This window comes from Microcaecilia unicolor, chromosome 1 (assembly GCF_901765095.1).
Source record: "Microcaecilia unicolor chromosome 1, aMicUni1.1, whole genome shotgun sequence".
NCBI classification, from domain to species: domain Eukaryota; kingdom Metazoa; phylum Chordata; class Amphibia; order Gymnophiona; family Siphonopidae; genus Microcaecilia; species Microcaecilia unicolor.
This window is the reverse complement of record NC_044031.1, coordinates 107807456-107831262: the sequence shown is the minus strand read 5'-3', so window position 1 is coordinate 107831262 and position 23807 is coordinate 107807456. Positions and strand designations below refer to the sequence as shown.

The 23807-nt window shown below is 42.7% G+C and overlaps 1 protein-coding gene across 1 annotated transcript in view; it reads left to right on the top strand.

Moving 5' to 3' along the window:
- KIAA1217 (KIAA1217 ortholog) overlaps positions 1–16593 on the top strand; it is a 656634-nt gene extending 640041 nt beyond the window's left edge. The window contains exons 17-21 of the mRNA XM_030201398.1: positions 92–211; positions 11904–11978; positions 12084–13748; positions 14178–14303; positions 14989–16593. Coding sequence (XP_030057258.1) covers positions 92–211; positions 11904–11978; positions 12084–13748; positions 14178–14303; positions 14989–15465 — 2463 coding nt within the window. The 3' untranslated portion in view covers positions 15466–16593. The remainder of the gene's footprint in view (positions 1–91; positions 212–11903; positions 11979–12083; positions 13749–14177; positions 14304–14988) is intronic.
- Positions 16594–23807: the final 7214 nt, after the last annotated feature.

Below are 23807 nucleotides of genomic sequence, written 5' to 3'. Positions count from 1 at the left end.
TATATTGTTGTTATAGTTTGCAAAGCAAATGTCTTCCTATATTTTTACTGAGAGCAACAAATTATGCTAATTACACATTTTAATTTCTTAGGCTTTTCAGAAGTGTTCAGTGGTGGATGCAAATTCAAAAACTTATCTTGAACAGTCCAGAACTGATACTCAGGACAAAGATGCAAGGCCTGGGCTCTTAGTACATCCCAAAGAAAAGAAGGTAACAGTGGCAGGAATAAATGTGCCATAACCTTCTTTCCTCACATAACCACTAAATCTCTCTCTCTCTTCCGCATACACTTCAGCACTTATCTGTGTCGCTCTTTGGCTTGACTTCTTTATTTATGCCCAAGTCTGCAGGGGAAAATTACCTCATTTGGATCCACCTTACTACCAGACCTTGAATTTTGGGGAAGCCTGAGCCTAAAGGAGGGGGCACAAAATTTTGCCCCACTCTTCACCCCCACCCTAAGTTCTGCACCTCCCCTCCCCAACAACTTCCAGATACCAAACCCTGCCAGCAGAAGTGGTCTTCCATTCGCAGTCAGCTATCCTTGGGTTGCCACCTTTCCTCCACCATGCATGCTCCGATTAGTGAAAACTGGGCATATGGGGAGGAGTGGTGCTAGTGGTCCAGTGAAAGATCCACCAACTGACAGGCTGTAGGCGAAGGGCTGCTTTCAGTAGCAGGCCTTGGGGCCTCCTGCCAGCCATAGAAGCAGACTGTGCCACAATTTTTTTTTTTTTTTTGGGGGGGGGGGGGGTTGGGGGGAGCCTGAACCAAAAGTGGGAGAGCCCAGGCCTCCCATGGGTACGCTACTGCTACTTATTGATTGTACTGAGCCCTGAAAATAGAGAGATTACACTGAATAGACTATTTGCAATTTCTAATTTTAGGTTTTCACTGCAGAACACGGATAAAACATTCCCAATGGAAAAAAAAACTTAAAAAAAATAATTGTTTAGTGGAAAAATACCACTTCAATTAATACTGTGCCACCCCTCCTATGACTTATTGTATCCTCACTCGTTTCTCATAAGCATTCAGTCGCATGGGCAGCTCTCAGAAACAGTGAAAAACTTTTAGGCAAGATAGAGACTGATTGTTTAAAAGGGCCTGTTGTAAAGGGGTAGAGAATTATAATTTTTCCCAGCAGATTCTGTTGTCTTCTGGGTATGGAAGCCGAGGGAGAAAGACGGCTGCTGGAGTCATTGTGGGAAATAGGAAAGAATGGTTATAAACAAGATTCAGGGTTGAAACCCCACTTTAAATCAGAGCTGGGAAAATTATGGCCCATGGGAGGCTTTCCTCTGACTAGAGCGAGCCTGATTCTGGATCACAGTGGCTATCAGGCTAGATAAGATGGTGCCATTGGCTCATCAGTATTCTAGTCCATTCCTCAAACTCGTGACCATCAAACCTCTGTGAGAAAACACTCCCCTAGACTTCAAGGTCCACCCCGCCATACCAAGCTTACTCTATAGGGAGAATCATAAATTACTATTCATCTTACCTTAGTGCAAAATATGTAGAGCTCTCACAGGGGTGGAAGGAACATTGTGAAGTACCCTAGGAATATCAGACACTGTGGTATGGGCTGTAACCAATGTTATGTGCATGGACATAAAGCAGCATCTAAATATTAGGTTACAAAATGTAACCTACTTGTACCCAACTGGTTAATAACAATGGCACTCTTTTCTTAGCGTCTTCCCCTGCAGCTTGCTCTGTGTTAACATTTTCTAGGGCTAATTTAGTTATGGTCTGTTAATAAAACAGTTTCCTTTGCTTTCCTTGATATATACACATTAAGTTGTATCTTGAGCATTCTAGTGCTTCATTTTTTGATAATTCCATTACCACTTTTATCTGGCTTTCTTTCTTGCGTTTCAACCTTGCCTTGCTTTTAGAAGGCGTTCATGCAGTCTGGTTTTGTGATGTAGTGAGTATGAAGTTTGTTTGGGAACACTGGAACAAATGTCAGTCTCTTCAAGAAATACTACAGCTTCCCAGCTGGTCTAGAATCATGTAGTAATTGCAAAAGGGAATTTGGGTGTGTTGTTTTTCTCTCAGCTCATCTTAGTACCTTTTCACCATGAGAGAGCCACAAGTGCAAATGCTGGTAATCCAACCCATCAGAAGTATACACTGGAATTTACTGATACACTTTCACAAACCACAGGGACTCTCACTGACACCAGATACCTGCTCAAGAATCCCTAATCTCTCTATATAAAAGGCAACCCCAACGTTCTAATGAAGCCTCCTCGGAAGTTGAGGCGCCCGAGATATCCGGTGTGCCCATGAGTGTCTGCACCGCCCTCGCGTCAAAACTTGATGACGTCAAGGGCGGAGCAATGACACTCGAGGGCCGAAATGGAAACGGCACAGGTACGGAGGCGCAGCAAAAAAACCTCCCCCACACAGAGCGAACCACGAACAATGTCCAACGGTCACACGGAAGCAGGCAAGCAGCTCGGAGGGACGGAGGGAGGGGGCCCCTACCATTATAGAACCTTGCTAGCGCCCGTTTCATTGCGCTCAGAAACGGGCCTTTTTTCCTAGTTTCTGAATATTCCAAATTATTCATTCAGTAGTAGCATATGAAAACTGAAATCATTCTGCGATTTGCATCATGACCACAATCAGTTTTTATGGAGAGCTATCCATGGAAGAGTGAATGAAATGCACAGGGTTACACAGCATTTAAAACCAGCCTATTCAACATTTTGTGTATTTGATTAAAATACACGAGTGGAGGAGTGGCCTAGTGGTTAGTGCAGCGGACTCTGATCCTGGGAAACTGGGTTTGACTCCCACTGCAGCTCCTTGTGACTCTGGGCAAGTCACTTAACCCTCCATTGCCCCAGGTATGAATAAGTACCTGTATACACTATGTAAACCGCTTTGAATGTAGTTACAAAAACCACAGAAAGGCGGTATATCAAGCCCCATTCCCTTCCCCCCTTTATTTAAATGTATTTACTTAATAAAATTTATAGACCATCTGGTCCTAAGCAGTTTACAATTTAAAACATACATATTCCATAATACAAACCCCACATACACTTAGCTGACAACTCTAATAACAGGTCCACTTACAGAACACTCAACTGCGTATACAATAAAACTTGATATCATCAAAACTATTTAATAAAATTTATAGACCGCTTAGTCATAAATTTGACATGAGGATGAAAAATCTGAAGTTATTGTGTGCTTGTGCTGCTGGCATCCTGTTTCCTCTTTCACTGCCAGAGCCTGGGAGAGAGAACCAAGAGGTACATGAAAGGGAAAGAGGTAAAAGAAAGGAAGACTGTAAGAGGTGGTAAGGAAAGAAGGAGAATCTGAAGTGGGAGGGGGCAGTAGTATTACTCGGGGTGGACTGACAGTGATCTGGGCCCCCAGTCAATGAAGGTCATCAGGTCCCCCCTACCGTTGCAACTGCCACCCCCACCCCTCCCACACACACTGCAGAACCCTGAGCCTCAGCCTCAGTGGGCCTTTCCCTAATCCTACATTGAAGGGCCCTAGTGGTCTAGTGGCTTTTACGGGGACAGGAAAGACCCCCCCCCCCCTCTTTCCTGCCCACTACCACTACTATGCCCGGTGCTGCTGTGTTTTCAAAATGGCTGCCGAGACTTCCAGCAGTAGTCTCAGCTGCCATTTTTAAGAGACCACCAGGGCTCTTCAAAGTGGGGACCAGGGAGGGTCGAATGAGACTGGGGTGGAGAGAGCCTCTGGGTCCTCGGGCACTGCCTAGTTGCCAGTATGGTCGGTCCACCCTTGGTATTACTAATTTCTGTAGTACCATCATACATTTGTGCAGCATTATACAACTGTATATATAGGGGCTGATATAATAAAATGCACTAATTAGAGAACACATTTTTATTCACGTTTTAGCACCCAATTATTCAACACTGACAACTGACAATTTAGTACTTAAAAATGCATGCTAAAATGTAAGTATTAATTGCACAAAGATTAGCACATTTCCATGCAAATTCCAAGTTAATGAAAGAATTACCTATTACTTACTATTGCAGGGAGATGCATTAAAGTCCTGCATGCTTAACATATGTCTTTTTATGATAGAAATTTAGTTCAGGGGTCAGAGGTAACTCGTATTTCTGTCTCAGCTCAGAGATACTCTTCCCCTAGGAGAAGATTTGAACAATGATATTTGTGTTTCAAGAGGATATGCTTGCACATTGATGGTTCAGCTTAAGCCATCACTTATTGAACATGGTGTGTGCTTGCACAGGCAGGAGTGAGCACAAGTATTCAGCTTCAGGCATGCTCTTCATCCTTTATGAATGAGGCAAGAAGAGACTGATAGTAATATTGGATTACTACTACTACTACTATTTAGCATTTCTATAGCGCTACAAGGCATACGCAGCGCTGCACAAACATAGAAGACAGTCCATGCTCAAAGAACTTACAATCTAATAGACAAAAATAAAGTAAGCAAATCAAATCAATTAATGTGTACAGGAAGGAGGAGAGGAGGGTAGGTGGAGGCGAGTGGTTACGTGTCAAAAGCAATGTTAAAGAGGTGGGCTTTCAGTCTAGATTTAAAGGTGGCCAAGGATGGGGCAAGACGTAGGGGCTCAGGAAGTTTATTCCAGGCGTAGGGTGCAGCGAGACAGAAGGCGCGAAGTCTGGAGTTGGCAGTAGTGGAGAAGGGAACAGATAAGAAGGATTTATCCATGGAGCGGAGTGCACGGGAAGGGGTGTAGGGAAGAACTAGTGTGGAGAGATACTGGGGAGTAGCAGAGTGAGTACATTTATAGGTTAGTAGAAGAAGTTTGAACAGGATGCGAAAACGGATAGGGAGCCAGTGAAGCGACTTGAGGAGAGGGGTAGTATGAGTAAAGCGACCCTGGTGGAAGACGAGACGGGCAGCAGAGTTTTGAACCGATTGGAGAGGGGAGAGGTGACTAAGTGAGAGGCCAGCAAGAAGCAGATTGCAGTAGTCTAAGCGAGAGGTGACAAGGGTGTGGATGAGGGTTTTGGTAGAGTGCTCAGAAAGAAAGGGGCGGATTTTACGGATGTTGTAAAGAAAGAAACGACAGCTCTTGGCAATCTGCTGGATATGAGCAGAGAAGGAGAGAGAAGAGTCAAAGATGACCCCAACGTTTCGACCTGAGGAGACAGGGAGAATGAGAGAGCCATCAACAGAAATAGAAAACCGGGGGAGTGGGGAGGTGGGTTTGGGGGGAAAAATGAGAAGCTCGGTTTTGGTCATGTTTAATTTCAGGTGGCGTTGAGACATCCAGACAGCAATGTCAGACAAGCACGCTGAAACTTTGGTTTGGATGCAAGGTGAGATATCAGGGGTAGAAAGGTAGATTTGGGAGTCATCAGCATAGAGATGGTAGAAAAAGCCATGGGATGAGATTAATGAACCAAGGGAAGAAGTGTAGATAGAAAAGAGGAGGGGACCAAGAACAGAACCCTGCGTTACGCCGACAGGCAGAGGGATAGAAGTAGAAGAGGATCCACCAGAGTGAACACTAAAGGTGCGGAGGGAGAGGTAGGAAGAGAACCAGGAAAAGACAGAGCCCTGGAATCCAAGTGAGGATTCAGTAATATTGGATTCTCTGAGATTTTATTAGCTCGGCCCAGTGCAGGAAGTGTCTACTGGCAGAAGTTTCTTCCGGCCATAGCTCCCTTTTACCTCAATCTCAACGTAGCAAGAGGGAGCTGCTGCACTGCCTCATTTTTGAGTGGGCTGAAGAGCTTGCTCCCAGGGCAAGCATAAGGCCAATTGCTTTGTTCAGTATCCTGGTCAGATACTGTATGCAGTGATCATTATTGTGTAGGCTAGCTAAAGCCATTCCTCCGTGCATGTAAAGAAAGGACTGGTGGGCCTCTTCTCCATCGTATTTCTGTGAGACGTCATCCCTCTATCACACTGCTAACATAGTGCAGCTCCTTGACCAACAGTGCAGCTTTCAGTGGTTCTCCTAGGTCCTCGATGTTGGGGCACGACGGTTCCCCGAAAGAGAGCTTTGGATTCTGGCTTTCTACCCATTGAAAATTCAGTCCAGGAAACAAAGGTCAGCGGACTGCATCTTCAGACAGAATTATTTTTTTCTCTTTTTAGGGGGTTGGGAGGGGACTGGGACATTAGCCCCTAGATGGAAGATCTGAATCTCCAGACATTCCTATTGTGGCTGACTGCATTCCCCATCCCCCGTAAAATAAGACAAAAATAAAGCATATTGAAACATATTTATGATATGTCTCCTCCTTAAAAAAAAATTTTTTTTTTAACTTTGAGGAACACTGCTCCCCAGTCCCCAAGTTGCCTCATGCTGATGCTCAGGGGCAGAGTTCATCATGAAGCCATGCCAGTGACCATAGGGAAACCTCTGATGGCAGAAAAGTTGTTCTGATAAGCTGCTCCAGGCTGCATGGTGTGCCTTCTCCCATTCAACACTGAAAACTTTGGTTTCTCCTAATTTTCCCTCGTGGCCTGTTGAATGTCACACCATTGGTACTTAGTTGCTGTATGGTTCTGGTCTTCACTGCCAGGCTGCTGCCATCCTTTGAGATGGTGTTGGTGTCCCAAATTTTTCTCCTGGCTGACTGTGCCTGGGAAGGGTGCACTGTGGTTCTCAAGTATGTGCCTTCACTCCATTTGAGAAGTGTGCATCACTTATGGGCCTTTTTTTCCCCTCCTGTTACTCGTTTCAGATGACTCTTGTGGGACCCTACCTCAACAGCTACTATTACTACGCCTATACTAACCTCCATCCACCCCTCTTCTGACTCCTTCTAGACTGCTCCTCTCTGCCCACACATGTGTTTCTGCTTCCCTTCCACACCATTTTTCTCCCTGGCTGCAGGCCATAACCTCACCCACCACAGTCCTAGTCTGCACCCTACATATCCTTTTTTTCTTCAGGCATCAGTACCTAAACCCCATTTTTTTTCTCAGACCCAGGTTTCACTCACAGAGCATCGAGGGTCAACTAATACTTAGGAATCCCCAACTACCCCCACTTTATAGTACTGAACTGATCACTTTACCCAAGACAGCTCATTGTCAGATGTTCCCCACTGTCCCTATATAATGCATGACCCACCCACAATTAGTCCCTCATGTAATAATCTTTCTAACATTGTTGCAAAATTACTTATTTCAGAGCTACATTTCCTTCCTGGTTTGTTTAGTGGCCTTTAGTTCTAGCCATTTTTAAGCAATGGGATTATATTTACAACATTTAATTATCAAGATATATATATGGCCAGTGTACCTGAATGTAACTCACCTTGAGCTACTAAAGATGTGAGCAAAATCCAAATAAATAAAATATATTGATGTTAACATTTTTGTGTTAACCACCTAGCAATTTTTGCTCATTAAAAATGTTTGAGCTAAAGCATAATAAAATAACAGGCTTTCAGTTGCTTTAGGAAGTTCTTAACAGCCTTGTCGATTGGTCCCTGTGCCAGGCTGCCCCTGATCATCTGCAGCACTTCCTTGAGTTCAGTGATTGCTTATGGCTTTGGGTGGAGCTTGTGACAGGACTCCAACATTGCTTCCCAGACAAAAGTCTATGTCACTGTGATATAAATAGTAAGCTGGTACCCCTGCCCCCCCTTTTTTTAAACTGTGTTTATTAAACTTCAGGTACAGTACTGTAACAAGTACCAAGAACAGCAGTAGCTTAAAGATGCACCCCCCCCCCCCCCCCATTCCAAAGTCCCAGAGGCCAGCATCCCCCACTCAGTGGTTCGGTATTGCCACCAGATTGGAATCAAATAATCAAAGGTGGAGGAAAATAAAAGAACAGACATCATCGCCTCTGAAGCAGTTTTGTAATTACCCTACAACCAACCAACCCTCCCACCCCCTCCCCACTGCAATGGTGAGCTCTAACCTGCCCCTGGAGGGAGAAGGGGAAAATTCAACAAATCCTTTTTTTTTTCCCCCATGGCCTTGGACCCATTTGGTACATCAGGTCCTGATGCCCATCAGGCTAGGAGCTCTTCTCTTGGGTTCTGTGCTTTGTTTGCTAGAGTGGCAAAAAAGGAGGATAAGCAAAAAAAAAAAATTCCTCCAACTTTCTGGGTTTTACAAGATATCATCCCATTTTACTATATTCTCCCATGGTCTTCAAAGTAGGGGAAACCATCTACATAGACACACCCACTTAATACATACATTGCTAGTGGGATAAACATTCCGGCCAGCACATAAATATCATAGCAGCAAGGTGCTAAATTAATCTTCAAAGCTATAAGGAAAACTTTAAGCACCCACTTGCAGTTATGCCCAGGGCTTTTTTTGAGGGGGTAGTGAGTACCAGCACCTTTTCAATTGTCTACTAAAATTGACCCATGGAACCTAAGTTTTATTGATAGAGCTTAGACTCTACACACCAATTCTGTCTTGTCATAGATTCTGTGACTGGTTGCAGGGACCTGGCTATAATGGGGTGGGTCCCTCAGTGATCACCCCACTCCTGAAGGGTGGCCTAGCATTTGAGTACCAGCGCCTTTTTTGCTAGAAAAAAAAACACACTGATTATGCCACACAAGGTGTGGCCAGATTATTGCAATTACTGCTAAAGTTGCCCCTCTAGTAACTCTTCCATAAGCCTTCCACATATACTTGGTGCTACTGCTGCAGGATCCCCAGTCCCCAGCAGCATGCCAGAATCCTTATAACTCACTATTCTGCCTCTGTGGGGAGGGAGATCTAAGGAGTGAACATGGGGGTAGGTGGGAGGGTGATAAGAGAGGTGGTGACAGGAAGGTGGAAGGCTAGAAGGGACAAGAGATAAAGCTGGAAGAGGTAATGGAGGCAGGAAGCTAAGCAAGAAAGAGAATGGACAGTGAAAGGTTGATCAAAATGCAGAGGGGAAAATCGAGTGGTATATTGGATGGTAGGAAAGAAAAATAAGTGGAGGCAATTCTTGTCCACACCAGCTCCTAGGTAGCCTCATAAATTTGTTGATTCTTCTACCTGTTGTGGATGAGGTGCCTTTTAAAGACAACTCTGTTGGGCCTATTCTTCATGGATTTTTTTTGTATCTAATTTTACATTTTAATTTCAAGTTTTAGATTATAATTGTCTCGCCTTTGGCTTACAGCAGTTCCTATCACTTATAAAAATGTTCCAGCTGCTGTAACATGGCACTCATTTTCAAAGCATATGGACACCTCAAATGGCCAAAATGGATGTCCATGTGCTTGAAACGTCCAAATCCCAATTTTGCAAAGGCAGAATAGGGACATCCAATTCTGCAGTATGTTCAAATAGCAAGGGACCGTGTTCTGGGCGTGACTAGGGAGAGCCTGAAATCTGGAAGTCCAACAGCAATTACTGAAGGGGAAGAAATGTCCAGGTCTAAAAAGGACATCCTTCTTTAGACCTGTTTCAGGAACATCCAGGTTACAGACAGGTGCTTTGATTGGTCCACAGTCTACACTAACCCAGTAGGCTGCCCCTCTGCTCTGCATGGACATCTGCGTGGCCATTTTCTAAGAGTGCTGCTATACAACTAGCCATGTCCCTTGTTTTCCCTCGATCAAAATGTAGACGTTTCAGTTTGTAAATTGGATATTCATGCTGGATATTTCCAGCACATGGACATTCACCTCACCTGTTTCGAACAGGCTGTATTCTTTTTGAAAATTCATGTGAGATGGACATTCATTTGGGACATTCTGACTTTGATATCCTTTCAAAAATGTCCCTTCATATCCTTTAAAACAAGGGTGAGCAACCTTGGTTCTCGAAGGCTGCACCCCAGCCAGTTTGTTGGGATTTCCCTAATGCAGATGTATGAGATCTATTTGCATACAATGGAGGCATTCATTGGGGAAATCCTAAAAACCCAACCGGTCTGTTGACCTCGAGGACCAAAGTTGCCCACCCTTGTTCTAGAAGGCAATTAGTGCTGCTTAGTATATAGTAGCACTATATTCACATAAGGGCAGTATCAGTGAAGGAGGCCTGCTAATATAAATTGCTGCTTTTGTCATGTCTATTGATTCTGTAATGGTGGCAAGCTCTTACAGCATGGACACATCCAAGAAATCCCATAAACAAAGGTGTTAGGTTTCAAAAGCATTTAAACTAGGTAACAACACCTGCTACCTGGATAAATCCTGATGAGAAAGACATTCAGGGGGGTATTCTATATGTAGCACCTAAAACATCCACAAGGAAAACATTTTTGCCTAAGTGTATTCCATAAGTGGCGCCTAGATTTAGGCACAGTATATAGAATATGCTTAGTTGATATCCCAGCGCATAAAACTACGCATGTCTACTTACACCAGTGAAAACATGGCTTAAATCCTGGCGTGTAGATTTAGGCGCAGAGGGCCATATTATATAACTAAATTTCAGAATGCCCATGAAATACCCATTTCCCTGCCTACAACCACACCCCTTTTTGGATGCACATGTTAGAAGTTAGACGCAGTGCATTACAGAATATGCTTAGTGAGTTGTGCACATAAATTCTAATTGCCAATTAGTGCTCATTATTGCTTAAGTGCAGTTATCAATGCTAATTAGCATGTTAAACCAATTAAGTTACATGCGTTGCTATAGAATCCCCTTGGATTTCGGCGCGGATCTCCTAGGTGCACTATATAGAATCCAGGGGTCAGTGCACAATACGGATAGTACCACTGAATATCTTTACAGACTACTGCAGTATAGTCCAAATAGTATGGACCAGAATCAGGGCACAGACCAAAGTTAGCCGGATAGCAGAGATTTTCAATGCCACTACCCAGATGACTATCTGGCTTAACTTAGGAGAACAAAAAAAACTTCTCCTAAGTGTCCTAAACTATACAGATAGAGGCTGAGTGTTGTCACCACCACCTGGATGGCACCAGGCAATTACCTCAGTATTCAGATATTCAGCAGCAGCCACTATCTGGATACTGCCACTGTCTGGGTATTTTTGCCTGTGGTGGCCAGCGTTTAAGAAATGCCAACCGCTGTGGGCTGAAGATCAAGGGGAAAGATGTTGTCATGTATGCATCTGAACTGTATTGCCATCATAGTAAATTATGGCACACTGATTATTGCTTTTATGACAATAAAACAGCATTGGCAAATATATCTTTTGGGAACGTGTGAAGACTTATACCCGTCTCCCTTTCCTGTTCTCCGATGATGCCCAGTTTGCTTTGTTTTATCGTGATCAGTGGGGTTGTGCTAGGGACTAAGGCTAAGCCTAGCTGAGAGAACACCTGCAGGAATTCAGACAGCTGTGGCCTTAGAAGGCACCCGGATCACAAATAAAACTATATTCTGAACTGTTAGTTTTACAGAAAGAACCCAGACTAAATGTTAAGACTGTTAACAGTGCTAGTGCATTGAAAAGTCAATGGAATTCAGATTTACAGCTCAGTAAATTCTGTTGCAAATAACGGATGCTCAGTTCACCTTTTGGAGTACTCTTGCCATGTCCTACACATCAATATTGCCACCTACATCCACTTTAGGGCGGATTATGTTGATGAGAGGGGGCATTATAAGACTGATTCAGAAGAACAGCTGTTGTCTGTTTTGCAGATCAGTATGAAAATATTTGCAGTGGAAATTGTCACTGCAAAATCAACAGAGCTAAGTGATTCGGTAATGTACACATCAAAATATACTTCTTGCACTTTTACATTCTTCAGTGACCATATGAGGCTGCTACTTTAAATGAAAGAAAAAAATGTTTCGTGTAGGGAACAAACTTATTTTAATGTGTATCTCACACTGTATGGCATACAATGTTCATGGTGTGTAATAAGGATGCTTTTGCACAGCTTTCTGAAAACCTTATGAATTGACTGATAACTCTGCGTCAATTACAATCCATATTGGTCTGCATATAATTTTGTGCAGCAATATATCAATGCACTGTTCTACTAGAAATTGGAATTTTTCAATGAAGAAGCAGATAAATTGGATGAACACAGAAATAATGCCACAGCAGAGGATAAAAAGGTAAGATTACTATCCTGCGAGATCCTGCAACAATTAAAAATGATAAAAGCCCTTCTTTCATTATCAATATTACATTTATAATTTACATTTTCTTCTCTCTCTTAGGTTGCTTATTGTGTCTCCATGGGGTTGTCAACTGAACACCATTCAAAACCCATAGATAGTCTGCAAAATCAGAGGACAAGAAAATTGGATGTTTCTAATGCTTCTGGAATTTTTGCAAGCGGAGATTGTTTAGCCAATGAAAATTCTGCATTTAATAAAGGCATGTTCATGGACAGTGACAAATATCTAACAAACATGCCTGACATCAAGGAAAGTTGTTCAAGTTCATCAGAAGACAATGTTAAACACAAAGATTTAGATGTTGGCTTGAGAATTAATCATCCTGTTAATGAAACAGAGCCACAGAAGCTCATTTTTGAGATGTTAGAAGGAGAACAAAGAATTCCTCAAAATGAAATGAAAAATCGGGACAAGTTTGCTTCAGCTAGTGACACTGCACCTGATGATAAACAGTGTGAGGATACACAAGTCGACGATCTTTTGTTAGCTTCTAGATTACTCCGGGAACGAGACTCGCCCTTTCTAGACTATGATCAGCAAGTTGTCCTAAGGCCTAAAGTATCTAGAAATGCTAATGTTAACTATATGGAGCTTACAGATTCAACAGGTACATCTGCAAGTGAAGAAAATTCACCAACAGACAATATTGCTTTTATGATAACAAAAACAAAGGTACAAGTCTTGTCTAGTGGAGAAGTGCAGGATATTGTGAGCAGAAAGGGAGATGATGTACATACGATTAACATTGATAGCAGAAGTGATGTCGTAGCACAAGAAGGTGTGTTGCACAATTCTGGAACGGAAGATCCAGTGGTTGGCATGGACAAAAAACCTGTCATCATCATATTTGATGAACCCATGGATATTCGATCTGCTTACAAGAGACTTTCAACAATATTTGAAGAATGTGAAGAAGAGCTAGAGAGAATGATGACAGAAAATAAGATAGTGGAGGAGGAAGAAGAAGAGGAAGATGATGAAGCACAAGAATCTACTATCCATAAAGGCACATCTCAAATGCTGAATGAAGATGGCAGGTCAAACTATTTCTCCGATCTTAAGACAGATGAGCAGCTCAATTTTAAATGTCAGTCTTTCTCCAGTTCCATGGAAACCAATATTTCTGAAGAGGAGGAAACCAGCAAGACAGATTTCACCGTTGAAGAGAAGACCAGCTCAGAAATCAAGTCCGATTCATCAGATTACCACTTTGGAAATAGACAAGATACTAAAAAAAAATTCAAATTTAAGTTCCCCAAGAAACAGCTAGCGGCCTTAACTCAAGCTATTCGTACAGGGACCAAAACTGGAAAGAAGACTTTACAAGTGGTGGTCTATGAAGAGGAGGAAGAGCCAGATGGAACAGTGAAACAGCACAAGGAAGCAAAGAGATTTGAAATTACAAGATCCAAGGGTCAAGAGGACCTCACTAAAATTGTCCCAGAGAAACAGCAGGAACAACACAATTCTGAGAATATCACACAGGCTTACAGAACTGATGAGCTCAGAAAAAACACATACAGAACATTGGACAGTCTTGAGCAGACTATTAAACAACTGGAAAATACTATCAGTGAAATGACTCCAAAAGCAGCGCCTGAAGCAGTGGCTAGCACTGAAGAAGAGCGTGTATCATCCTCTTGCACGGATGAAACTAAATCGGTTGTAGACACCTCTTCATCAATACCTTCTATTCCACGTAAGGTACCTCAATATCAAAAATCAGCATTTTAAATCCTCTGGAATCACAGGTGTCTCTTACAATTTATATGCTTCCTGTCAGGTGGCTTGGGCTTTTTTTTGTCCCCGTGTCTAACAGCTAATTGCAAATGATGTCATTTCTACTATGACGTGGTGATGGGAAAATCTGGGTGAACAATCTGCTATGTGTGAAATAATTGCTTCTAGCATTTTCATTAAATTCTGTTTGATTAGTTGCTGAGTAGTTTCCACTGTTTGCTTCTTGAAATTAACATGGTTGGTGTGCCTGGTAAACTTCTTCTGCATGTAGGCCAATGGCTTCTTGTCCAATGGATGGTTTTCACATGGTGTGTAGGAGACCCTTAAAATTCATTGCTTAAAACTTTTACTCTCTCTTTCTCCCTCCCCCCCCCCCCCCCCCAATAACTGCAGGGCTCCAGTGGATCTTCACAAACCAGCAGGATGCCAGTACCTGTAGCTTCAAAAAGTAGACAGCCAGGAAGTTTGGAGAAGCCAGGCAAGCAGCCAAAGCTACAAGACTCACGCCAATATCGACAGGTAGTTTTACCCTAAACCAAACCACAGGATGGACGTTAAAGCTATATATTAAAAAAAAAAGCCAGCCAAGTAACTAAAATACTTTATACCAAATACTGGATTCTTTCAAATGTTGCCTAACTTCATTCTGGATCTGGTGGCATGAAAATCCTAACGACTTCACTTATACTTTCACAGTGCTTGTGCATGGCAGCAATAACACACCTTTGGTTTTGCCAAAACCTACATTATTCAACTGAAATGTGAAATACAGCACCGCTAAACCTTTGGCAAAATAGCGGTGTATATAAGGACACTTGAAAATACACTGTCAATTCGATAACAAAAAAATCATCAGTACTAACTGACTTGTATTTGTTGCATTGCATTAGAAGTGGATTAACTTATCAAAATGTTTCCTTTCACTCGTAATAATCAAAGAGCATGGCTATTGTAGTAAACAGATGGGTTGATGTGGCTTTCCTAAGCTTTGTACGTTTCCTCCTTTCTCTTCGTTTTTACTTTTTCTGTCTGTTATGTAACTTGCAGATTCTGCCAGGTCCAGTATATCTCTTTCTGCAAGACTCAGTTGAGGTCTTGGGTCTGTTACTTTTCTAGTTCTATTTTGGACTGTTCTCCCAGGCTCTGTTCATGTACCATGTTGTTAGCTTTCTGACAAAATGTCTCCCAACATCTTTATTTGCAGGCTAATGGAGGTACTAAGAAAGCTGGTGGGGACTGTAAGGTTACTTCCCCTACCTTATCTACGTCTAAGATTCCAGCCTTTTCTCCCCCCTCTGTGCCTGCTCATAGTGGTGACAGCTCTAACCCCCATAACCCACCTATTAAATCACCTATTTCTTCTAACTCGCACGGTTCTCAAACAGGTCGCTCTATTAACTCTTCATCTCTCATTCCTGCTGTACCTAATGGCTCTTTGAAGTTTCAAAACCCCACTCACACAGGTAAAGGTCACCATCTTTCGTTCTCACTGCAGACTTCAAATGGCAGATCACCTTCTTCCTCCTCCTGTCCTTCTTCTCCTTCCCCTACTTCTTCCACCTCACCAAATCAAGGTATGAAGAGCGTCCGGACAATCCATACGCCTAGCTTCACCAGCTACAAGTCACAGAATGGAAACGCAAGCAAATCCACCCCAACCACAGGAAAAGACACATCTTAAAGGCTACTATACACTGACCTGCACAGCCAGCAAGGCTTATAACAGTTTTCAGTCTGCCACAGAGGGTTAGCAGGGGCATCGTAAGATTTTCATGTATTCATGAAAGTGTAATAAATGTGTGCTATGTGCAGAATAGATTTGAGTAATTCTAGATTGCAAAACTTTGTTATTACATAACCACCCCCACCCCCCTTTAGTAAGAAAAATTGCAGCATGTACATGAACAGCTAATGAGTGTTGCTGGAAATGTTATCAAGCATGATTAAAACTCTAAAATATCACAATTTTAGTAAGTTCATTTGTATAAAAAGTATTTTTCCTTAAGGAGTCTGAACAGAGATATACTAAAGTATGATTATATAAACTGTCAAAATGGACAGTTAAAATATTTTTTCCCTTTTATTTTTGTGTTATTTAGCTTTGTTACAGATTTCTATTTTTGTCAATGATACTTCATTGTTCCTTTCAAGATGTTTTGCCAAAATATTTTGATACTGATATAGTGTTTGTTGAACAGTATAGTATTACTCCACCCCACAACCAGACTAGAAGTGATACAAATGTGTGCACAGGGCACTTTCACCTGTTGCACTGCCAGAGAGATCTCTATATGTGCACCTATAGAGAGAGAGTTATATAGACGGACATAAAATAATGGACACGTTCAATCAAAAAAAAAAAAAAAAGGAACTGTTCTGAACACTGACATTTATTGATTAGAAAGATATGTAATTTTTCTGAGCTACATCCAACTGCCTCCCCTCTTACTATGTTTTCCTGTGCTATATCATGATTCTAAAGTGTACTCCTCTGCCCAGTTTCTTATAGTGAAGAACATGTGTGGGTATATGGATGTCAGTATAGACACATACATATACACCCAGTACAGAGTGTGTGTCGTGTGACTAAGCATTAATGAAACTTCACAGCACCCACCTGAATTTTTGCAGATGCTTATAGAAAATGTCTGATGGGAAGCGATGAATAAAAATGAATGGAAAAAAAAGAAAAATGTTTGCACAGAGTGTATTTGTAAATAATGTATTTGTATAACACCCTACTGTAATATACAGAACTATGATAAACAGAGAACTTTTCAAAAAAAATAAATAAAGGGCTGCATGCTTAGTTATGTCGTCTGTACCATTTTTTAAACAACTTTTAACAACTATATTGCCATTTACCCAATTTAGGATATTTTGAACATCTGAGAATTATTAATCCTGACTATATTTACTCCTGCCTCAGCTGGCCACCCAGGCAGGTCCTAATAGTCTTTTCCATGAAGATTTATTTGGTTCAAAACATCATCAGTCTCAGAGATCCACAGATGTGAAGAAGCTGTTTAGGGGCAGTTCTTGTGCATTGTTGAATAAGAGGCCTGGGCTCTGTTCTCAGCTGGCCAGTCATTCTGCAGTGCTGTTTACAGTTTAAAGACTGACTAACCTAGCTAAAAAAAAAAAAAAAAATCATAAAAAGTTTGTAAGATAATGATTAAAGGTTGTATAGACCGATGACGATTACAGTGAGTCACTGAGCTGTGTTCCAGTGTGAAAAGAGTCACTGGTGAGGTCTATGGGATAGTACCCCAACACTTTATGTGTATCAAATAATTCAGGGGGTCTTTTTACTAAAGATTAGCTTGTGTTATCTGCAGCAGGGCCCACAGGAATTAAAATGAGCCCCACTGCTGACAACTCGAGCTAATCTATAGTAAAAGCCTAAGTGCTAGGTTATTGTCAGTCTTATAATCTAATACCCCCGCTGTGGAATTGTTGACTATTTTAAATTGATTTATCATGGTACAGTTTAATTAGACACCTAGAAGTTGGATTTGAGGCCCATGATTGCAGAACTCTTGAAGGATGAGTGGTGCCTGGCCCCAGCTAAGGACTGTCATCTTGATAGTCCACATTCAACACAATGGGCTTCTTTGACAAAGCCACAATAGAGATTCCCACGCAGCAAATGAGAGGAAGCCCAAAAGAATTGAACGAGCTTCCTTTCGTTTGGCACGCTGGAAATCACTAACAACATTTAGTAAAAGGGGTCCAATCTGAAAAAGTCATTTTGCTGTAGGAATGGATATTCCTCAAAAGGTTTTTCAGTTTAAAGGAAATAAGTTTTTGGATGGTTATGGATTAGCATTGGGTTTGCAATGCATACTAGAGGACACCTGCCAACAAATTCAGTAGGATTATAGGAAAAGGGAAATGGGATTTGATATACCGCCTTTCTATGGTTTTTGGAACTACATTCAAAGCGGTTTACATAGTATATTCAGGTACTTATTTGTACCAGGGGCAATGGAGGGTTAAGTGACTTGCCCAGAGTCACAAGGAGCTGCAGTGGGAATCAAACTCAGTTCCCCACTGCACTAACCACTAGGCTACTCCTGCAAGAAGGCCCAATTCGATAGACACATAAGTGCATAATTGATATATTTATTGATAAAAACAGACTGCAGTTGAAAAACCTTTTGGGGAATATATATGTCAGTGTGATATAAAATGTTGCCTGCCCAAGCTATATGTCTTGAGGCGTGTTTGTTACTGAGCACAAAACAGTTTTCATTTAAGATTGTTATGGGTGGATTTTAAACAAATTTATAAACACATTTTTGTTTCATAGATATTATGAGCTTTCTTGAGTGACATTTCCTTTATGTAGACCATTTGAGGGGGATAATCGAATGGGGATGCCCATCTCTAAGGATGGCGCCGCGACGGGGCAGGACATCCCGTATTATTGAAACAAGATGGGCGTCCATCTTTTGTTTCGATAATACGGTCAAGGAAGCCCAAATCCCAACATTTAGGTCGACCTAAATGTTGAGATCATCGACCTTAGAGATGGGCGACCTCGGTTTTCGCCGATAATGGAAACTGAGGACGCCCATTTCAAAAACAACCAAATCCAAGCCCTTTGGTCGTGGGAGGAGCCAGCATTCATAGTGCACTGGTCCCCCTCACATGCCAGGACACCAACCAGGCACCATAGGGGGCACTGCAGTGGACTTCACAAATTGCTTCCAGGTGCATAGCTCCCTTACCTTGTGTGCTGAGTCCCCCAAAACCCACTCCCCACAACTGTACACCACTACCATAACCCTTAGGGATGAAGGGGGCACCTAGATGTGGGTACAGTGGGTTTGTGGTGGGTTTTGGAGGGCTCACATTTACCAGCACAAGTGTAACAGGTGGGGGGGGGGGGGGGGGGGGAATAGGCCTGGGTCCACCTGCCTGAAGTGCACTTCACCCACTAAAAACTGCTCCAGGGATCTGCGTACTGCTGTGATGGAGCTGGGTATGACATTTGAGGCTGGCATAGAGGCTGGAAAAAAGTTTTTTAATTTTTTTTTTTTTTTTTTAGTGGGAGGGGGTTGGTGACCACTGGGGGAGTAAGGGGAGGTCATCCCCGATTCCCTCCGGTGGTCATCTGGTCAGTTCAGGCACCTTTTTGAGGCATGGCCGTGAAAAAAAAATGGACCAAGTAAAGTTGGCCAAGTGCTCGTCAGGGACACCCTTCTTTTTTCCATTATCGGCCAAGGACGCCCATCTCTTAAGCATGCCCCCATCCCGCCTTTGGTACGCTGCCGACACACCCCCGGGAACTTTGGTCATCCCCGCGATGGAAAGCAGTTGAGGACGCCCAAAATCGGCTTTCGATTATGCCGATTTGGGCAACCTTGGGAGAACGACTATGCCCATATTTGCCTCTTTTATTTTCTGTTAATATATAGTTTATATGCATATTTGCATGCTCCATCCAAACTTTGCCAATAGGTACATCCATCAGAAAAGTACATTGTGCATACTTTTCAGCTAACGGGTATACTAGTCATTCTTATATGGACATTTTAGAATACTCATAAATTATCCTGGGTTATAGTCCTTTTTGGTTCCTATTGAGGCATATTTTCAAAGCACTTAGCCTTCCAAAGTTCCATAGGTTTCTATGGAACTTTGGAAGGCTAAGTGCTTTGAAAATATGCCTCATTGTCTTTCAGTGTACCAACAAAAGAAACCCTGATTGTGTTAAGTGCTCAGTTTTTGGTGCATTACACTGACCAAAGTCATCTATTAGTAATACCACCAACCCACCATCATAGCACCATTGTCCATTCCTGCCTACCACAGTTTGTTCTCCTTCAAGCCTCACTGCAATATTGAACTTTCATTGGTGTTTTCATTCTCAACAAGTGAGTCTCGGGTGGCGTTAGACTTTTTCAAGCTAAGTTCTCCTGAGGATGCCAGTACATAGCGAAATGTGGAGCATGTTGAGAATGAGAATATAAGGAATGAAGAGTTGAGCTATTAGGAAGTTCATCACGATGGACTGTGGGAGGTGTAATCACTAAAAAGTGTTACATTAGAACGAACAGCAATCTGGAACATTTTACCACTGCACTAGGGTGAAAAAAATCATTCTAAATTAAGTGGAATCCTTTATAATTTTGAAAGTTCAATCTTGCAATAAGGCTTGTTGAAGGAGAACAAACAGTGGTAGGCAGAAATGGACAATGGTGCTGTTACATATGATGGTGGATTGGTGGTATTACTAATAGGTGACTTTGGTTAGTGTAATGCACCAAAAACTGAGCACTTATCACAATATTTAACATATATTTAGTTTTAGTTAAGGCTATATATATCCTATATAATAATTCTCACCTCCAACGTTCTATGCTTGGGACCGTGGCTCCCTGGCTGCAAGTGGTCTGCGAGGCAGACACGCACGGACGTCACTGATGTCAACACAGCTGATTCCAAGGCAAGGGGAGGAGTAGGGAAACACGCTGCTCCTCCTACTGCCTCGGAATCAGCTGTCACCCCCCTGCGCTACGGCCCCCTCAAAACCCACCCCCTCCCGCGAACCTGTCGATCCCTCCCCCCGGAACGCCGAAAACCGGAGCCCCCCCCCCCCCCCCCCGCTGTGCACTACCTTCGGGTGGGTTCCTCAATCATCTCAGAAAGTTTAACTCCGTGCATCTGACGTCAGACGCACGCAGAGGAACTTCCAGACAAGATGATTGAAGAACCTACGGGAAGGGAAGAACAACACTTCAGCTGTAAGCACAGGTAGCACAACAACGGCGGCGGCGGCACTTTTCGCTGGCACGGGGGGGGGGGGGATTGCCTGCCTAAGGCCCGTTTCCTTACCTACAGAAACAGGCCTTTTTTACTAGTATATATATAACACACAATCGGGGGTTTTTTGTTGGTAGACATTTTAGAATACTGCCAATTATGTGTGCTCCTGTCTCCTATACTAGGTGCCTTATAGAATTATCCCCGTTAGTGTCTATTTCCATTTTTGACTAAAGGGCTAAAGGTAGGGAAAGAAATTCCCAGGTACATGTGCAGGAAGGCTCCTGCTAGCAGATCCTAGAACCTACTGCAATAGAGGATGCCTAGGAGACATGCAATGAAGCTACAACATAGTAAATTTAAAACAAATTTTCTTCACTCAACGTGTAATTAAACTCTGGAATTTGTTGCCAGAGAATGTAGTAAAAGCAGTTAGCTTAGCATGGTTTAAAAAAAGGTTTGGATAGCTTCCTAAAAGTGCATAAGTCATTATTAAAATGGACTTGGGGATAATTAGCATAAAATGTATTGTACTGTTTTGAGATCTTGCCAGGTACTTGTAATCTGGATTGGCCACTGTTGGAAACAGGATGCTGGGCTTGATGGACCTTTGGTCTGTCCCAGTATGGGAAATACTTATGTTCTTATAAGCCTGAAGTAGAAGTGTGTGATGCCTATCCCCTGCCTCCCCCTATAACAATTAAAAATAATTTTAAGGAATCCTTTACAATTCTAGCTCTCGTTAGGTGTACTACTTGCATTTTTCAACAAACGTTTTAGATTGCACGGTCTTTCTAAACTCATTCCGTCCAGATCTCTGGACATAGAGCAGTGCAGTACAAACAGGCAGAACGTTGTTGCATGCTCCTAGCTCCAGTAGAAAACAGTCAGTAGGTTACATATTTAGGAGACTTATTTCCTCACACTGAAGGGCCTATTTACAAAGTATGATATAGTTTTACAGTTATTGTGCACTAATTGCAAAAATAAAGTTAACATGTAAAGTCTGTGCAGTAACTGTTGTGGATTGGGGGGGGGGGGGGGCATGGCCAGCGACTTCCCATGCAGTTACCACAGAAGACATAATTTTACCATATGGTAAGTGCATTGCTGGTAGTGCATAAAATGCTATTTCCATGGCAAGTGGAGGTATAAAGATCAACCCCCTACCCTTGCCCACCTGTCAGCAGCTTTTAGATGCCCCCATTTTGGTAGCTTGCCTCTAGCAAAATCCTGCTAGTGAGTCTGAGAAGCCATTTTACACCCAGGTGCTGACAGGGCAGGAGCATCCAGGGATTGCTTCTGTCCCTCTTTGACACCAGAGAAACCTCCAGTAAGAGCTGGAACTCTGTTGCAAGTGCACCGTCCATGCCTATAAGCCACCCATTCTCCACACCCTTCACTGAGAATCAGGACCATTTTAATAGTGTATGAGGCTAAGGGCAAGCTTCTGTTCATGGTTCCTCTTATTTTCTTTTTTTTTTTCCCCAAATTGCCCCTCCCCAAAATTAAGCATCCAGTAAATAGTGACTCACCTTCTTTTCTTTGCTTTGTCATATTGAACATCTTGGGATACAGAACCACCCAGTCTAAAGATGCCAAATTCCCAAGACAAACAATGTGAAGCAGTAACAGAGCGATTCTTCAAAGTACACACTAACAGCTGTGTGCCAGTTATGTAGGTGATTCATTAGAATACTCGCCCATATGCACATTAAGGCCACAATGCTGCGTGCATAGTGGGTATTTTACAGGTGGGTGCACATATAGATGGACCCTGGGTAGGAATCACGCTCATATAACTTGTTACCCGCATATCTCCAGCAGTTAAGGCATACACACCTCAGCTTTGTGGCAGGTGATAAGTGCTTGTGACTAACATAGGTGCATATTTTCACCATTATGTTAGTATTCTATAAAAGAAAGGAGGTGCTTGTGTTATAGAATTCCCTCTAAGTGTGCCACCAAGCCCTATATGGAAGTAATGCCTGGGGTCTGTACAAGATGGGTGATGACATCGGTAGAAACCCCCTACAGGTAATATGATAGAAAGAGACCTATATGGCTACTGTAACCCAGGTGTCACCCGTGCACTAGCTCCGGCCCCAGGCCACAAAGCCGAGTTCAGTTTTACATTCAGGGCCACTCTCCTCTCACTCGTCAATTCCAGTGCACATGCAATCAAGCTTGGGAGTGGGTTTACGGTCTGGAATAGCAACTCGGGGGTGTGGTTCCAGCCCAGGAACCACACAGCACTCCAAAGGTTTAATAACAAGACTTTTATTTGAAAACTGCTGCAACAAACAGACTAACTTTAACCTCCTTTCCAGTACAGCCACTCGATAATCAACTCCAAAACAACCTTATCTTCCAACTTCTGCCACTATCCTCCTCAGGTGTATCTACAGGGAATTTTCATTCAGGGCTGTTTACATATATACAATTTCTACTCTCCATGCCCATCCTGTAGAGAGATGTTATCTCCAAAAGGCTGTACTCCTTAATCTGATTCACTTTTGCAGACTCAGACCCACTTTGATCTGGCCCTCCTCCAGTGCTGACTCCACCTTTGGTCCACCCTGGTTCTGGGACGAGCTCTCTCTAGCTCCAGTCCCTTGCTCCCAGGCTGGGTCGCACACTGACTTCCGGTTGCCACTTGGAGCTACAACCTGCTTGTCATAGCCAGTGGATCTCTCCAATTCTCAGGACTCCCCTCTCCGCCTTGTCAATGGCAGGGGATATATAGGCAACTCCAGATCTGCAGGCAACCAAAGACCCCACCCCCCTTAAAAGGGCATAACTCTAGCTTTATATCCTTTCAATCTCCTCCTCCCACCCCCCAGTGACATCTACCACTCCAACCTTCTAGCAGGGACCTCCCTCCCCCTGGGCTCTGGAAAAATCTAACACTCTAGTAATACCCATTCCATGGGGTATTACACTACTATAACATACCAGCTCACAACTATAAGCCTGAATTTGCACCATATAACATTATATCCTTATTCTGGGAGGAAGAGACTTCAGTTGCCCTATATCTCTCTAAAAAGGAAATAAAAATAGCCTTACAATCAACACATCATCATAGGTCTGAAAAACCTCCCATACTAACTTAATTTACTATGTCTTAACATAGATCACTCATATATTGCTTTTTAATTCTTTATACATACAACTGCTATACTCCCCCAAAATTCTTTATTGCTAAATGTTTTATAATGCAGCACAAGTATAGTGGCAAAACACTTACCT